The 18,817-nt window shown below is 36.7% G+C and overlaps 2 protein-coding genes across 11 annotated transcripts in view; one reads left to right on the plus strand and one right to left on the minus strand.

Annotated features, from left to right (window-relative positions):
- LOC127503533 (tyrosine-protein phosphatase non-receptor type 13-like) overlaps nucleotides 1-9,080 on the minus strand; it is an 83,541-nt gene extending 74,461 nt beyond the window's left edge. For 5 of the 6 annotated variants that reach the window (XM_051877477.1, XM_051877474.1, XM_051877478.1 and 2 more), the window contains exon 1: nucleotides 8,631-9,079. The gene's annotated coding sequence lies outside the window, so the exon portion shown is untranslated. Of the gene's footprint in view, nucleotides 1-8,630 lie in introns of all 6 variants that reach the window. The other variant, XM_051877476.1, reaches the window with a different exon arrangement.
- Nucleotides 9,081-17,607: 8,527 nt separating this feature from the next.
- LOC127503882 (mitogen-activated protein kinase 10) overlaps nucleotides 17,608-18,817 on the plus strand; it is a 69,192-nt gene continuing 67,982 nt past the window's right edge. For 3 of the 5 annotated variants that reach the window (XM_051878064.1, XM_051878065.1, XM_051878058.1), the window contains exon 1: nucleotides 17,732-17,924. Coding sequence is in view for 3 of the 5 variants with exons in the window: in XM_051878058.1 (XP_051734018.1) it covers nucleotides 17,922-17,924 (3 nt within the window). In the remaining 2 variants the exon portion in view is untranslated. The other 2 variants (XM_051878057.1, XM_051878059.1) reach the window with 1 other exon arrangement.

Below are 18,817 nucleotides of genomic sequence, written 5' to 3' on the forward strand. Positions count from 1 at the left end.
CCTAAAAAGCTTGTATGACATAAAACAGAAGCAACTATGCTTCCTTCAATTAAGTTCTTCAAATGTAAGCATTAAAACAGTAGATCTCAACTGATGGGCCATGACTCAAAAATGGGTCGCAGGTCAGTTCTGATAAGGCCATGGACAAAAAACAATGTCAAAAAGTGAGTAATAAAAAGCAACTATCCATATAATCACACAAAAAATTCAATTACCAGGCTAGAACATGTTAATATTATTGATGGTGTTCAAATGAGCATGTGCAAAAAATGTAATAATTTTATAGTGTAAGTATACGGTCATTCTATGTCCAAGGTCCCCGGCTCAAATTTTTGATTTTGTTAATATTTTTTCTGTAGAAAAACAAACATAAATAGTGATGAAAGCCAAAATATTAAATGTCACAGATGTATATTTACTGAATAATCCACTGTTTTGTAGAGAGGGGTCAAAATGACCATTTTCACCTGAGATTTGGAGCCAAATTAGAGGGGTTTAAAATGACTTTAGAAAGATGGCAGCATCATTATTTTATTTTTACACAGAGATTGGTAGGTCTATTAGTAAAATCTGTTGACTTTCGCAATCTTTGTTTTAATATATGCCAACGGTGACAATTCAAAAATGGCTTTTTTTTTTTTTTTTGTCTCAAGTTTGCATGCCTGTAACTCAAGAAGTATTAAAGATATCTTAATATCCTTTTAAATTCTGGTTCTTAACAAACTTTCCTTTTGGTATCTTCATTTTCAAGGCCCTCGATGGTTCAATCCCAGAGATATGGACATGTTAATGTGCCTCCATGAGTAAATTGTACACATTTTCAGTGGTCAAAAACCAAACGTGGGTCACTTTGCATACAGCTGATGCTTTTTTATCTTTTAAAGAAGAATATCTAAAGAAAAAATAATGTTAAAACTAGAAATGTATCAAATTTTTTTTCCCCCATCAGCTCAAATGCATAGAACATATACAGTTTTCATGCCTGTAACTGTAAAAAGTATTCAAGATATCTTAATATCCTTCTAGATTCTCATTCTTAATAAACTTTTCTTTTGGAATCTTCATTTTTAAAGGTTGTATATATATATTATTATATACACACATATATAAACAATATAAACATATATACACACACACCAATAAGTATTGCACAATAATCCCTGACAACACACTTCGCTAAAGGCAGATCAGAACAGTAGGCTTCTGTCTGCAGTATATGGGGCAGTAACGCATGCGACTGGAAGGACCAGATTACTGTACCATGATAAATCTGTGCATATTTTCTGCATGAAAAACAAAGCACACACTTTTACAAGGTAGAGGCAGAACACCCTTTTACCTTGGATGAGTCACTACTTGGATGAAAGATTTACCCCGCCCCTGATCTTCATTTCTCTTTTCCTATTCCACTGTGTTGCTTGTTCAAGTTCATCATAATTGTTCATTGCGCAGGAAGCCTATCATTTCTACACTCATCCCTGGCCCTTACTACTTCACTTTCTCCCATTTCTAGTAATAACAAGGTTGCTATGGGGAACAGAATTACGCCAAACAACTCCACCTCTTCCCTTCTTCTTTCTTCGACAAGCTCCACCAGAGATGTCATGAAATTCCTAAATAAAATGTATTTAGCCAAAAGAAAACCACTTTAAAATCTTTGTGATATTCACAATCACTAGCAAAATCATTGCACAATTATGAGTGGTCTGTACACAGCGTTGGACAATGAAACTGAAACACCTGGTTTTAGACCACAATAATTTGTTAGTATGGTGTAGAGCCTCCTTTCATGGCAAATTTAGCATCAATTCATCTTGAGAGGAATGACAGGTCCGAGTCCTTCAGAGTGGCCAGAGGGATTTGGAGCCATTCCTCTTCCAGAACAGTGGCCAGGTCACTATGTGATGCTGGTGGAGGAAAATGAATGTTTTAAACTCGCTTGAGTGTTTAAACTGACAGGACTTCAAAATCAGTCTATGATGGTTTAACTTTGCAATTAATACGCGAATCACATGCGTTCCAATCCTGGTCCGTACGGATCATGGATCAACTACGTTCGTACATCCTGCAATGGATGCACATTGCACACATCTCGATGTCGATGCTGGAACGATATATTGTGCAGCCCTAATTTCCTCAACTTCCATTTTACTTTAATGTCAAACACCATTTCTACAATGTTTGCTAGATCCCCCCCAGATTCAATGTCAGTTTTGTGATCCATTATGTAATGGTAATGCTTGTAATTCACACAGGGCGGCTCTGATCCCAGTTCAGTGTGGGTGAGCCCCGGGCGGTTTCTTTTTTCTTCTCCCAATGGTGTGATTAATCAAGCCTCTAAAGTAGAGCTCTGGAGAAAACCAGAGGCCTCCAGAATAAAACTGCCCACTCGTCGCTGCTACTCAGGGTCAAACGCACCAATATCCGCCACGTGTTGAGCCTTGGCCAAATGTATACACACTGTGCCTGGGGCAACAGCCTGGTTGGGTTTACTTATAGATCACACAATATACCAGCTTTCAATAAGTTCCCATTCTGGAAAAAAAATCCAAAATATGTGAATCATCCAAGGAATGATTTGTTTACTGCACTCCTAGAAAAGAAAATTAACCCAAGCAAGAACACAAGAACACCCTGGCAACCACCCAAGCATTGTGTTAACACAAAAGTTAAAAAGTCTAGTTACTCGTCATATCAAACACTAATGACACCGCTGTTCAAAAGTTTGGGTAAGTAAGATTTTTTAATGTTTTTGAAAGAAATCTCTACACTCACCAAGGATGCATAAACAGTATTTGATCAAAAATACAGTAAAAACAGTAATACTGTGAAATATTATAACAACTTAAAACAACTGTTTACTATTTTAATATATGTTAAAATGTATTTATTCCTGTGATGACAAAACTGAATTTTGAGCATCATTACTTCAGTCTTCAGTGTCACATGATCCTTCAGAAATCATTCTAATATGCTGATCCGCTCCTCAAAAAACATTATTATTATCAATGTTGAAAACAGTTGTGCTGCGCAATATTTTTGTGGAAACCATGATACTTTTTTTTTTTTTTTTTTTTTTTTTTTTTCTTCAGGATTCTATGATGAATAGAAAGTTCAAAAGAACAGCATTTATTTGAAACAGAAATCTTTAATCTTACTTTTGATCAATTTAATATGGAAGCTTGTTTCCGCCATGAAAAAAAAGAAAAAAAAAAAAAGGCTTCAGCAAGAAAAATTGCGACTTTTTATCTCACAATTCTGACCTTTTCTCGCAATTGTGAGTTTATATCTCACAATTCTGACTTTTTTTTCTCTGAATTGCGAGATGTAAACTCACAACTGTGAATTATAAAGTGAGAATTGCATGATATAAAGTCAGAATTGTGTGATATAAAGTCAGAATTACGAGTTATAAAGTCAGAAGTGTGCGATATAAATTTAGAACTGCGAGTTAGGCTAAAAAGTCAGAATTGTGAAATATAAAACTCGCAATTGCATGTTATAATGTCCAATTCTGAGGGTAAAAAGACTGACGTGAGTTTATAGGCCTCTCTCACAATTCTGACTTTATAACATGCAACTGCGAGTTATAAAGTCAGAATTGTGAGACATAAACTCGCAATTCTGAGAAAAAAAAGTTTATATATCAAGTTATATCATGCAATTCTGAAAAAAGTCAGAATTGTGAGATAAAGTCAGAATTGCGTGATAACTCGCAAATGCAAGAAAAAAGTCAGAATTGTGACTTTATATCTTGCAATTCTGACTTTATAACATGCAACCGTGAGTTTAAATCTCGCACTTGCGAGAAGAAAAGTCAGAATTGTGAGATAAAAAGTCGCAATTACCTTTTTTTACTTTTTTATTTAGTGGTGGAAACAAGCTTCCATAATTTAATGCACCCTTGCTGTATAAAAATATTAATTTCTTTAAAAAAAAGATCTTACTGACCCTAAACTTTTAAACAGGATCATACTATCAGAGCTTTATTTCCGTGCCCAAAAAGCCAATTTATTCCAACAGATCATTTAAAAATATGTATCAGCACTGACTCAAAAACGTAAATGTCTGTAGTATAAAGACTATAAAGATTTTCAGAATAAGCACAAAGCAGAGTGCAAAAGAGATTGCAAATGCACGTTCTAAAGAAAAACACCTCACATAGATGATTGAATTTAGCTGAACTAAAAACCTGAGCTGTGCGCGCCTGGCGTGTAAAAGCGCAGTGAACTGCGGTTCAGCAGAGATGGAATTTCCTCAGTGGAGACAGGCCAGAACAAAATAACACGCTGAAAGAGCAGAATTAGCATCAAAGGTGTGAGGGTGGGGCTTGATCCAGGCGGCCATCAAAACTGAGACTTCCGTTCAACACATTTCTCAATCCAGTGAGTAAGTTCTCCTCAGAGCACGAGCCGAAAAAACCACTTTGACACAATGCTTATGTTATTCGTTTTGTAAAATGAGAGGCCAACCAAGATTGTTGTGCCACTTTATCAAAGTCGCCTACAGAAGCTTCCTGTTCACCCAAATGTTAGGAAACAGAATAAACATTTACACACGCGAAACACAAGCAAGCAAACCAACGCTCACGCCCTTTCTTACCCACCTGTCAAATGCACCATCCAAATGGCTGTTACATCACATAATAAGAGCCATAATCCATCTGAAAGGCTCATAGCACACAGAAATACATAGCAGCTGGATTCAGACAGTCAGAGGTGACTTCATCCACTGGATGTAGGTAAACCTCTTTCACTGTCGGCCTACTTTCACATCCATCCAATTTCAGTCTAAGTACTCAAAACGCAAGGCTAAAACTGATGGACTGAATTGCAGAAGTTGAAAAAATAACTACATTAGCATCCACACCAATGCACAATGACGTTCTGTTTATTATAAGCACAAACTGCAGGTATGTTGTCTGCCGCTTTAAGGTCCAGTGGATTCTGATTGGCTGTCAATGTTTTAATCATTAATCATCTAGAAAATAAGTTTTGAAGGAGATTTCAATGAAACCGTTCCTCAGTGTCGTTATGATATTCTATTTATTATACGTGTGCACTGCAGTTACATCGTCTGCCACTTTAAATGCTCAAGCTCTTTAAAGGAACACTCCACTTTTTTTAAAAATAGGCTCATTTTCCAACTCCCATAAACAGTTGAGTTTTACCGTTTTTGAATCCATTCAGCCGATCTCCGGGTCTGGCGGTACCACTTTTAGCATAGCTTAGCATAGTTCATTGAATCTGATTAGACCGTTAGCATCTCGCACAAAAATGACCAAAGAGTTGACTTGACTCTTCTGTAGTTACATCGTGTACCAAGACTGACGGAAAATGAAAAGTTGCGATTTTCTAGGCCGATATGGCTATGAACTATACTCTCATTCCGGCGTAATAATCAAGGAACTTTGCTGCCATACCATGGGTGCAGCAGGCGCAATGATATTCCAATCAGATTTAATGAACTATGCTAAGCTATGCTAAAAGTGGTACCGCCAGACCCGGAGATCAGCTGAATGGATTCGAAAAAGGTAAAACTCAACTGATTAACTCTAGGGGAGTTGGAAAATGAGCCTATTTTCAAAAAAAGTGGAGTGTTCCTTTAAAGTCCAGTGGATCCTTTAAAGTCTGCCGCTTTAAATGCTCAAGCTCTTCAAAGCAGGATGGATTCTGATTGGCTGTCAGTGTTTTTATCGTTCATCAGCTGGAAAACCATCAGTTTTGTGTGTGATTCCAACGATATTGTTTCTCTGTGCCGATATCATTATAGTTGTGATGTGGACGCTGCTATTCTTTTTAAACTTAGAACAATTCTTTATCGTTATCATCCTTGGTGTGAACGGGCCTTAAAGTCGGCATGAAACAAACAAATTTGCCATAGTCTTTTCTCCCCTATTGTGATGTATATCCAAAGGAAACGCTTTTCTAACCAAAAAAAAAAAAAAAAAAAAAGTAGGGTGAGACTTACGCTGCATCCGAAATTGCATACTGTCTGAGTAGGTACTACATTTGAATTTACTTCATGACTGTTAAAGTATACACTCTATAAACTATGAATAGGTCTACGGGTAGTATGAATGAAATTCGGACGTACTACATCCGCCATATTGTTACTGTCACATGACCTACCAAAGTCAAGTTGTGTTGCTTCACTTTCATTGATAAATCCTCTCCCGTGGCCTCACGGGATAGTAAAGTGTCCATCGAATGCACACTTCAGAATCTCGGCGGAAGTAGTAAGTCGTTAGGGAACTTTTCGCCTACTGTTTTTCGAATTCCATAACTTCGTCCCAATTCAGAGGCTGCATCCTTCAAAGGCCGACTGCGTCAACGCGGCGCAACGAAGGCTGTCCCAATTCGAAGGCTCCTTCAAATACAGCCTCCAAACACATCTTTCGTTTCCCATTAAATGAAGAAAAAACAGATGGATCCTTTGCAGCCTTGCCAACCCCAGAATTCATTGCGCGACATATGAATACACTTGCTCAAATATCTAATGATACAAATGTTAAAAAAAAAACAATAACAACTGGACTTATATCTTACCAAGATGTGATTATATATAGTTTATACTCTTTATTATATACAGAAATGGACCATGGTGAACATATTTAGACAGTTTGTCAACGCTGTTTTGTTTACAGACAGTTTAATAGCTATAACTTTCAAAAAAGTCATTACTTCCACTCAACAACGGCAGCTGTCACCAAGAACAATCCTAGAAATCCTAAGTAAGCTAGACCGTTGCATTTAACAACGCTTGGTCCAATTTTCGCAGCTTTCGAAGGATGCAGCCTCTGAATTGGGACACAGCTTATGTATTTGGACATATTTTTTGGCATACTGTTTTACACATACTATATAGTAGGGTATATAGTATTTGATTTCGGATGTAGCATTTATTTTTCTGATCGAGACTTAATTGGATCATTAAATGGTTGTGATTTGCTTTCGCTGTGATCTCATTTGAGTGACAGGTTGTCCTAACCTCACGTCGGTAAACACGAGAAGAGAAGAAATGTGCAAGAGGGAGGGGAAGTTATTTTGATTCATGAAGTTACGAGGACACATGAATTTAAAAAAATAATGATGTGCATGGTTACTTCATTTATAATAAATACCACAATATTCCATAAAAAAAAAAAAAAAAAAAAAAAAAAAAGAACTGTCAATTTTGATATCATGGTGACTAAGTCTGAACCATCTCCTGTCCTGAACAAATGAACTTCGAGACGTTTAGCTAGGCAAGATTACCAAGCCAGATTCGCACAACCCAGATGCAAGCAGTGCCTGGACTGTATGAACTGCAATAGAGACATGAAACAAAAGATCCATTGAGCTCAGTGCACAGGATAAAACAAACCTTCGGACCACCGCACAAAAGAAAACAAGAACTTGTATTGGCCCCTATAACTATGGCTGGATGAATCAGACACCCTCAGTGTTGGGAACATTCCTTTGTGGAAGAACCTTTTCTTTCGCTGGCAATTCTGTGAACTGCAAACCACACAGAATAATTTCATAAGAACTTCTCATGTTTACACTGGAAAGAGACAGTTCCGCCTGCCATTAGATCAGGAGTGGCATCGTGAGATATAAACAGACTAAAAATGACAAGTTTCAGCTCTCAAATGACAGCTTTGGAGAGCTGAAGTGCACGGGGATGAAAGGTTCCTCAAACTCATGATGATGGTCATTAGGATATAAAAAGCAGAGTACAACCTTCCAACTTTTGCAAAAAGTACTGTGGAGGTACTATAGTATGGTAATGGTCTGGGATGATAATACTATTGCACTAAACGCAGCTTTCCCGTGGTTTATACATTACTTTCAGGTCATTTAAAAATGTATTTCTATGTCAGGTAATAATCCATAGAATTACTAGATTTAGAGCACCACTCAACTACAATTGACTTTACTAGGCCTGCACATAACAATATTAAAATTCTCTCTTTCATTACCATCATAATGTATGAAAGATTATCATATCCATGTACAATGGTCGTCAAATTAGTATGGAATTTGTTTCTAGCAAGAAATACCATGGTACTTTACTGTTAGTTTGTATCTACTGTAGTAGTATCGCATTCAGACATGCTATATATACTATGTCCATGACATTAGACTTGCAGTGTGATGATTTGGCGGTCATGCTACAAAAAAGGAGCCAAAACAATGACACGCCTACAATAATTATACCAAATAAAGATAAAAAAGTCTTTAATGTCACTATTACTGACTGAAACTACATGTTAAAAGCACAAAACTATCCAAAGAGACCCTTAAGTGGACCAGTGACCATCAGGAAAACACCTGCGGTTACTTCCAACTCGCTTCACCATCCAACACTGCAACATTTCACACATTTTGTATTTGCATTTTGTATTTTTACACATATAACGCCTTCTTGAAACTTCTTGTAGGCTGTGATAATGAAACTCGAATAAAGTTCGAATAAAAGTCGCATTTTTGCTCGAACACACACATAAACCTTTCCTAATCCAAAGCCTGGTGCCTCATGGTGTGTAAAGCTACTTGCGCCGTTTATAGACCAATATAAAAGCTGGTAAACTTTGCAAGCAGCAGTATCAAACTCAACAAAGTATTGATGTAAAAACAAAAACTTACCTCGCAAATAAGTGGCCTACAACTTCAAACTTCGCTCCAACTACCAGCCAGTGCGCAAACAAGAGTCCAGCATCACATCCACCAGCAAACCTGAAATGGAAAACCAGCCCGGGTCGAATTGGCAACAGGTTTTACTTCATAAGATCTACTTCGACCGTAAGGTCCATGATCTCCATTTAAAAAATAAAATAAAAAAAAGTAACTCGGACTCCTTGGATTGTCCTTAAAGGTTAATGAGTAAAATCTTGCAGACTGCGAGTAAACGGAGAAGATCTTTTACACGGCTGAAAACAGGCAGCGCGTCTTTAGTTCCTTTGGGAAGCCGAGTCACCCTTCCAGCCCGAGAGGTTCAGATCTCTCTCTCCGTCTGTGAGCCCTCCTGCTCGCTGAAGAGAGGGAGTAACCAGACACCGCACTCCTGCCGCTCATTGGTTACTTTCCACCAGAGCAGGAACCGTCACACCAGCAACAAGAGGCGTCTCTATAGAAACTGTCCTCGACTGGGAGGAAAATACCACGAAAAGTTGTTATAGTGAGGCGCAGTCCATGGTGGCCACGCATCTAGGTATGTAACGCAACAAAAACAAAACATTTGAAGAAATGAACAGGTTTGCGTGTAGTTTTCACTTATCCTTACCCCTTTAAACTTTTAAATGTGACGCAATCTCATTAAATACCCACATATTTGCATATTAAGCGATAAGGCCTAACCAAGCTATTTAACAACAAATGTGATGCAAATTTGATTTAATTAAAAATAAATTCACAATTTATCATTTTCAAAATGTGAAACATATGAGAGACTTTTCAGAAGATGACACAATTTTTTAAAATTGCTTTGTCTTATGGGATCAAATGTTTGATTGGTAACTAAACCCTTTTTGTCAAATGTATATTTAAAAATAAAATCAGAATATTTAAATAAAGCACTTTTGTGTATGTGTAAAACAAACGTTTTTCTATGAATAGCCTATAGAACATCAGATAATCCTCAAAAAAAAAAATCAAAGTGGCAAAATATGAAATTACAGGATTATTTAATGATATTTGTTATGAAACTTTACACACTGTAAAACATTATTGTTCATTTAACTTAAAAAGTAAGTTACCTGGTTGCCTTAAAATTTTGAGTTCATTGAAATTAAAAATTTGAGTTAATACAATGAAGGAGATTGGTTTAATAAATAGAAACTCAAAATATTATGTTATCTGAACCACATGTTGATTTGACAAAAGAAAAAAAGTTGTGATAACAAATCATGAAAATATTTTTTTTACAGTATTGTGTTCACCTTAAGTACAATTTCATTTGTTTAAAAGCCTTTAAAAGATTTAACCAATACAAATGCATAAGGGTGATGTAAATATCAAAAATGACATATTTATTCATTATTTTAGCTTCATTTTGAATACATATATATTCAATTCAATTCACATTTATTTGTATAGCACTTTTCACAATACATATCGTTTCAAAGCAGCTTTACAGAGAATGCATGTCAACATTACAATTTGGAGAATGCAGTTAGCTAATAATGTAATAATTTAGGCAATTAATTTACAATCACTGTTAGCAATTTAATTGAAGGTAGAAGCAAAGAGCTCCTGGAAAAATGAATTACATATTAACAATAATTAGGATATATAGAAATTTGCGAATGTGCGTGTTGATCCAGATGTTGCGTCCAGATGTTAGAGCCTTATAGGTCATTAGCAGTACTTTATAATCGATACGGAACTTAATAGGTAACCAGTGAAGAGATGATAAAATTGGTGTTATATGATCATATCTGGTAAGAACTCTAGCAGCTGCATTTTGTACTAATTGTAGCTTGTTTATTGAGGAAGCAGGGCAACCAGCTAGTAATGCATTACAGTAATCTAGTCTAGACGTCATGAAAGCATGAACTAACTTATATATATATATATATATATATATATATATATATATATATATATATATATATATATATATATATATATATGTGTGTGTGTGTGTGTGTGTGTGTGTGAGACCCTGGATCACAACACCAGTCATAAGGGTTAATTTTTTGAAATTGAGATTTATATATCAACTGAAAGCTGAATAAATAAGCTTTCCATTGATGTATGGTTAGGAAAGGACAATATGTGGCCGAGATACAATTATTTAAAATTCTGGAATCTGAGGGTGCCAAAAAATGAAAATATTGACAAAATCACCTTTAAAGTTGTCCAAATGAAGTCCTTAGTAATGCATATCCACTCACAAAAATACATTTTTTATATATATACGGTAGGAAATTTACAAAATATCTTCATGGAACATGATCTTTACTTAATATCCTAATGATTTTTGGCAAAAAAGAAAAATTGATAATTTTGACACATACAATGTAGTGTTGGCTAAAAATATACCCGTGCTGCTTATATATATTTCTTCAGTTGCAAAATATTGGAAAGAATCAAAGTAGGTAATCCTTTATCATCATTGATCTCCCATTAGGAGAAAGAAGAAATATTGCTAGGTTGTGTTTTAAGAGTTCATGCTGTTACACCTCACAGTGTTTTGTTGCGCTGGAAATTCTGCTCTGGGGTCAGTCATACTCCCTAATGCTTGCCGTGTGTTGCCTGAGAGCTACTGAGGAATGAGAGTTTAGTACTCCAACCACAGAATTCCGCCTCCACCCCTCCTCCCATCCCAACTCATCTCCAGTCTTCTTCCCTTCTAGCTCCTTTCCTTCACCCTGTGCCATTATTGACCCTGAAAATCTTTCTTTTAAACTTGAGCAGAACTTCCTACTTTACCTGGGGCCGCAGGGATCACCACATATGCCTGCAAGAGGTTATAGGTTGTTGCATACATATTGTTTTGATCAGAGAGATTTATTTTACTTTAATGCTTTCATTAAAACATTTCTGGAGCACTTAAACAGGGTCCTGAAAATGTCTTTTCAAAATGCATAATGGTATAACATGTCTGATGTAGGAAAGTAAGGGTGTGTGCGCAGTGAGTTAGCACTGTTCATATGACTAACGGGGGAAAACTGAGTTTCAAGCCACAAATAGCAGGGTTCGGATGAACCAAATGTCACTCTGAGGTACTGTGCTACAGCTTTGACATTTCTTCCTCTAAAACAGAATCCGGAGAAAGGCAGAATGAGTGCTATTTTAAAACAGACCGCTGGATTTTTGTTTTTGGGCCTGAATTGCCCACCTCCAAAAAGTGGGGCAAAAGGAGGTGGTGGCTAGACTGAACAGGAGGGCCCTGAGGAGCAGGATATGAAGAATTAGATGAGGAATATGGGACAGGAAGTGAATGGAAATACAATACAGAGTGCAACAGTATGTTAAAATGTCATTAATTAATTATTTTATTATAATGATAATGTATAAACCTTTCAGGATCTGCCATGAGATGATTGTTAAGTGTTATGTGCTTCTGTTGAAGCCACAAGTCAGTGTGATTTCAGCTTGTTTTAATAATAATAGAAGTACACCCCCCATAATAATTGCTGTTACCACGCATCCTCGAATAAAACATTGATTTAAATATATATATATATTTAAGGTGTAAATTATTAGTGTTTTACAAGAAAATACTATTTCAGTATGTCTACTTAAAAAATGTTTAATTCAATTGTTGTTTCTTTGTAACTGTTTGTAAGTGAAAATAGTTTGAAAGCCAACCGCCAACCGTTTTGATTGTTGAACTTCTGTCTTTAAAATTAAAAACTAAGGCTTATTTCCCCCATATTTACATATATGTACACTAAATTTAGCTGAATTAGCAGATTAATTGAATGAAAAGACAAGTCATAAGTGAGAAAATGAATAAAACATTTTCCAAACACAGTTGAAAGCTGAGCATGATGTGACCCTTAATAAGTGAACAGAAAATTGACCAAAAACAAGCTAAATGAGGACAACTCCAAAATAAATCAAAACATGTTTCAGCATGTAAACCACAAACTGTACAAAATATATCAATATGACAAATAAATCTGTTTACAAGATTGGGTAATGTTTATAAATGAGTTTAAGAGATTTTCTTTGATTTTATTTGTGATTAAAGATTTATGAGATGGTTTCTGAGTCTTATTCCCCAACAGACCATCAACACAGCCATTCCAAAATGTTATAAGTGTAGTACTGGAAACAATATATCTTCAAAACTAAGCCTGAACACATCGATAATGGGGGAAAGAGAGAAACAGATTCGACCAGCGACAGTATCGACAGGATCCAATGATTGTAGAGAGAGCTGAGGACAGGGATTTTTAAGAAGCATCCATAACTTGTCTTTTCCCAAAAAAACAAACAAAAAAATCAGTGAAATTTACTTTAAAAACGCGGCAGCTGTGGTTGCCAGAAATGTACTATAAAAATACGGTAGGAGCATTTTAGATTTTACAGATTTAACTTAAATTTACAGTAAAAAATGTTTTTCACAAACTAATATAATGTTAATTTATCAACTTAGTGAAGTACTAATATATGTTTTGTACCTTTGTAATACACTGACAACCACCAAAAACAGGTGGTGATGAGAAAGTCACATGATGAATCAAAGTTAGCCACAAGCAGCTTTTTTTCACAAGCTGAGAAGGTCAATAGTAATATATAAAAGGCGCACAGTGTCATTGACAGAAATACTAAACACCATCATGGTAACACACATGACACTAAAGTAATGCAATAAACATTAATTTAACAGCATTAGATGTAACATAAAACCCTAATGTACATAACTGATAAGAAAAAAACTAAGAATAAATATAGTTATTTCAATGAAAATACATAAAATGTGAAGTGTCACAGGGAATTCTGTAAATGTTTCACTGTAAAGGCTGATTTATACTTCTGCGTCGAGTGTATGCTGTAGCTACATCGTAGGCTGTGTGTAGCACGCGTAGCCTACGGTGTAGCCTGACGTGCACCTCTCCAAAAATGTAACAACACATCAATTCTACATGGACCGCAAGCGCTGTGATTGGTCTGCCTCAGGTCAAAAAGAAAAATCGACGCGGACAACAACGCAGAGTTATAAATGAAAACAGACGCATAGCATGCAGCGCAGGTCCAACGCAGAAGTATAAATCAGATGACTTGTTCTTTTTCACTTCCAAAAACTGTCAATTTAACAGTATTTTACTGTAAAATGACATTAAATGCACGGTTAGATCTATTGCAATTATTAAAGGTGCAATAGGTGATCTGAGAAATGCTAATGCTAGCCTGCTAGCATTGAAAGCATACGTCCCATCCTCCCGGCAAATGGCCGTCCAAAGCCACGCCTCCTCCAAAACACATGAACGCATACAGACCACAAGCGAGACGACCAGAGACAACGTTATTGGATTACATCATGTGTCATTCACCGGTGAGAAACTTTACAGTACAAGGAGTAACAGTACTACTAAACTGAAGTTTAGGTTGTTACTGTTTGCCTGCCATTCTCGCTCTGTCTGCACAGCGTCCGCGAACACGCAGTGGTATGCAAACACACGTTGACTGACAGGGAACACATGCTTTCATTTCATTCTAACCGAATGTAATGATCGATCAAACATTTTATGGTCCTACACATTCCACAGATGATATAAAAATACATTTAGACCGCTTAACATAGTGATAGCCAGCATAACAAAAAAATGTTTCTGTAGAGAATCACCTATTGCACCTTTAAGGAAACTAGCTTTTAACCAATTAACAGGTTTTTACCGTAGCATTTTTACAGTCTTTTACTGTAATCTTTTTTTATGTATTTATAGAGAAGGGGTAGGTCAAACTTATTGTTGTTATGCTTTCCTGCTTCAAAATTCAAATTTGATACTGTGATTTATCTTGGAATTTTTTCGGAATCCCCCAGAGAATAGAAGAAACACTTTCAGAACAAGTCTCCTTTTTCACAAATTATCAGCTTTCCTCATTATTTTTTGTAGGCCTTTAACTTTTAGAGAATGGGATATTCCTTGTCTGTTTGGATTTTATTTGTTTATGATGTCTGAAAATGTTCCACCACGACTTAACGGCGAGTGACGGCAGGCTTTCTCTATCCAGGGCTTTGGAGGTTTATACCTACAGGGCAAAGCAGCACAGAGCTCTCCTGGCTCACGACCAGGCCATTAAAACCTCTGTGGGGATGCCGGAAAGGAAAAGGGGAGGAGGGGAAGACAGGCTAGATTGGTGGGTTTGGTAATTGCATGCCCTGGTTTTGCAAATATGCTTCTTCATGCACTTTTGCTACACCTCTGAGGGCCCTGAGTAAAACAGCATGTCCCAAAGAGATTCGAGTTTTCGACAGAACTGTATTGTTTTTGACTCTGAAGTTGTACTATAACAACTAAATGTTGTTCTTTTGCTCCCTAAAGGCCCAGTTAAAGGCAGAAGCTGAATAGGCTTTAATCCATCTGATCTCATACGTCTGATTTGTACTGTTTTACGTATACTTTACATAAGAAACTGAACTCCAGGGTTAAAGTCCAGATGCAGTGGCTTGCAGATCAAACATAAGCCAGTGACTCTCTCAGATTCAGTATGTTTAGTTTAGTTTACTATTTTCAACACTGATAATAATAATAATAAAAGATTTTTTTAGCACCAAATTAGCATATAAGGAGTCTCCAATCGCTCTCGCGGTACTTTGATGTCATACGCCGATTGGTCTGCGCAACGCCTACGCATCTCCAGCAAGTCTATTGATTTCTGATCATGTGACACAAATGCAGCCTTGATAAGCAGAATCTTCTTTCAAAAACATAAAAATAAATCAAGGTAACACTTTGCAACTGACAGTTATTTAGAGAAAGTTACCCCCATAAACATAAACAGAGAAATATGAAAGTCAGAGATTATCTTATCAGCATCACTCAGCACTTGAAAGTTGGCTTTCAATAGCCAGAGGTCAATTCTAAGTTTGTCAGGAAGTAATTCAGCTTTAATGGCTTCCTTCCACTAAGCGTTCTGTTGCTTTTGCGTTTATAATGCAAGACACGCCCCCTAGTGGAATTTTAGTGTCATTATAAAAAGTCATTTCTCTTTGCACAGGAGGACTGGTCATTTTTAAAGTGTTGTTTATAACAAATCATATTCACTCATTCTTGAATATGAATTCCAGTTTGCCGATTTTTTTTTTTTTTTTTTGTGGAATAAATATTAAGATCTTCACCGCCATCAAAATGGAGCCAACAATCATGAAATATGTATCTGATTCTCCTCGATAACACTGAAAGCCTTTTTATGTTCCACTCTGCAGAGTGTAACAGAGCTAGTGTATAAAGCAAATACTGCATCTGGAAGATGGAAATTCAACAATAGGAGATTAAATGTTAAACACAGTTGAGTTTATGTGGATTGATTATGTGAACAGGCTCATAACTTTCCCTGCACAGCATCGGCAATGTCTGCAGAGTAAGTCGATAATTTCCATAATGATATTACGTAAAGATTTTCTCGAGTGCTCTTGATTTCCAAAGTGGACCACTTCACTCTGGCACGGTCATTGTGAGGTATTTGTCTTCTAAAAGGCACAAATGCAGGCTTGGTCAATATTTACAGATGCCCAAACGCTGGAAGAACTTTGCTTGTTCTGTCACAAAATGTGAGACATTTGAGCTGTAATATTGCAAGTTCAATAGACCTATTTTGTGTTTACAAACCACGACGACGGTTTTTTTTTTGTGGGCGGAGCCTACCTTGTGGCAGAAAATGACAGTTCTGCAGTAACGTTAGCAGTCTGTGGAAGCCACGAAATAAAAGAATAAAAAAGTTAATTTTGAGTTTATATCTCACAATTCTTACTTTTTTCTCGCAAATCTGAGTTAATATCTCACAATTCTTAGAAGGAAAAAGAGAATTGTGAGATATATTTTCCTCAGAATTGCGAGTTTGTATCCTGCAATTCTGACTCTTTTCCCACAGAATCGTGATATTAAAATATCACATAAAATAATATGCTTTATTTTCTAAGCGTTTGAAATAATAAATTACGTAACATTTAACATTTAATTTATTTGAGCATGTTGGAAAATTAATTGGCATAAACTCATACATTTTCAAATTAAACAAGGCCTATATATAAACTTACTGTTTTTTAACACTGTTAAAAAGTCCCCCTGTGGTGAAAATCAAGTTTTTAATATTGTTTAAATGTCTATGTAGTGTTTTAACATGTTTTTTCTCTTTAAAACTGCAGTGATCCAAAAGACAGTTTTAAAAAACATGGTTTGAAATCGCTGGTGTTTCTTCCATCACAAACTACCTTGTAACTAATCACGTCAACGTGCGGGCAGGCTTTAGCATATCATTAACTATGAGTCGTGTAACATTAGCAACACATTGTTAGCTGTTTGATAACGTAGTCAAGCAAAATGCTAATCATATTAATTACCGTTATGTGTCCGACGTTGTAAAAAGCGATACCATTGTGCAGCGTTTACCTCAGTAAAAGTTGACCGAGTGGAGCTCGTGCGAGTGAGTGGAGGCGGGGCTAATTAGCATATTAATAGATCCATGTATACTAAATGAAAGGGTTAGAGTTACATTCAAGCTATTTTTAGGCATGAAGAAATTTTTTCACCTGAAAAACATTTAAATATGTCATTTTGGTGATCAAAGATGAGTTTTAAGGGATACTTATTGACTACAGGGGAACTTTCCATGTCCTTTTATTACTAGGCTATTAATTAGTTCGTGTTGCCTAGTGCCTAGTATTTGGATAATGTCCTAATATCGTGCGTGGGGTCATTTTTTGATGAATGATTCGAAAGAATTTACGAATCGATTCCTTTGAACTGATTCACCGGAAAGAGTCGTTCGAACGAACCGATTGTTTCAAATGATCCGAAAGCTCTGTGATGCTACTTTTTCTCTGCCCGCCTCCAAACACGCAGTCGGCGGTCATGTGCGCAAAGGCCCACCAATCTACAGATGCGAGATCAGAGCGCCGCTCCTCTCCATCTCCTCACTCCTATGAGACCGCTCTGGGCTTTGACGTCATCGTGCGCTCCCTCCGGTTGCTACGGCAACCCGTCTCCCGCACCCCCTCCCCTTCCCATCCCATCCCTACGCTGGTAGGATCCATAATGGTACAGGCAGCATCCTGCAGCACAATGGTGAGCGCGCAGTGATTCAGCATCGCAAACTCAGGCTTTAATCCTTCTCTTTTTATTTCAACTACATTTCTTTCTTTATATCTGTTTGATTCGTCCTCACAGAGGTCTTTAAAACCGTCGCCTACCGGCATGTTTTGAACTGAACAGAACTGGACTGTCACCGGACCGGGAACGTCGGACGGGCAGCTGGCACGGAATGGTAGGTCGGTCGTTCGTTCGGTCGGTGGGAGATGTTGTTGATGCGGGAACCTGAAGGGTGGGGTGATGAATATTGATCGCTATGAAGGTTAATGAAGTCGATGCCTTTGTGGCAAAGGAAAATAAATGATCAGTCACGATTGGCGGTGCGCGCGAGAACGATCAGACTCGTTAACGGCAGGATTTCTCCGGTGTTTACCAGATCCATCCATGTTTTTCCTGCATCACTCGCAGTCCTGCATCATATGTCCTGTTTGCAGTGACTGCAGGCCTTTGTTAGAATATGGACTGATAGAATCTGGAGTCAGAATAATGACATGTATATGCAAATGCAGGTTAATATAAGTCTTATGTATAGGCTGGTTAATTATAATATAATGCTCTATTCTACTTAAATTGGCTATATTTATTGAATTTGGTCAAATTATTACCGTTGAAGAATTTAAATTGCATATTTTGAGACTATTTTTTGCAATTGATATTTTGAAACTGTTATCAAAGCATATGTGAGTTCATCTTGGAGTCTGAGATGGGGCATATGGGAAATGCACTTGGTTGATGTTTTTTCATGTAGGTATGCTACTAAACAGGAGGACGCAAATATGTAAAACCACCTTATTTTAAAGTAGTATACACAAATTGATAATAATTTAGCTTCATGTGCTTTGATTTACTTGTTTATTCCAACCCATGGTTGAATATAACCATTATACAATAACAATTAAAATGTCATGAAACACTTGATCAGATAATCATAATTTTAGGGCTATTTTTGGTTTCCAGTTTGAAATAAATGTCACATCAACATCACAGGATGTGACGTTTTCATGCTCTTTAGTGCATAATTTTTCATAAGACTGCATGGAATAACAGTCTTAAAAGCTATTAAAAATG

Source organism: Ctenopharyngodon idella, chromosome 21 (genome assembly GCF_019924925.1).
Source record: "Ctenopharyngodon idella isolate HZGC_01 chromosome 21, HZGC01, whole genome shotgun sequence".
Classification (NCBI taxonomy): domain Eukaryota; kingdom Metazoa; phylum Chordata; class Actinopteri; order Cypriniformes; family Xenocyprididae; genus Ctenopharyngodon; species Ctenopharyngodon idella.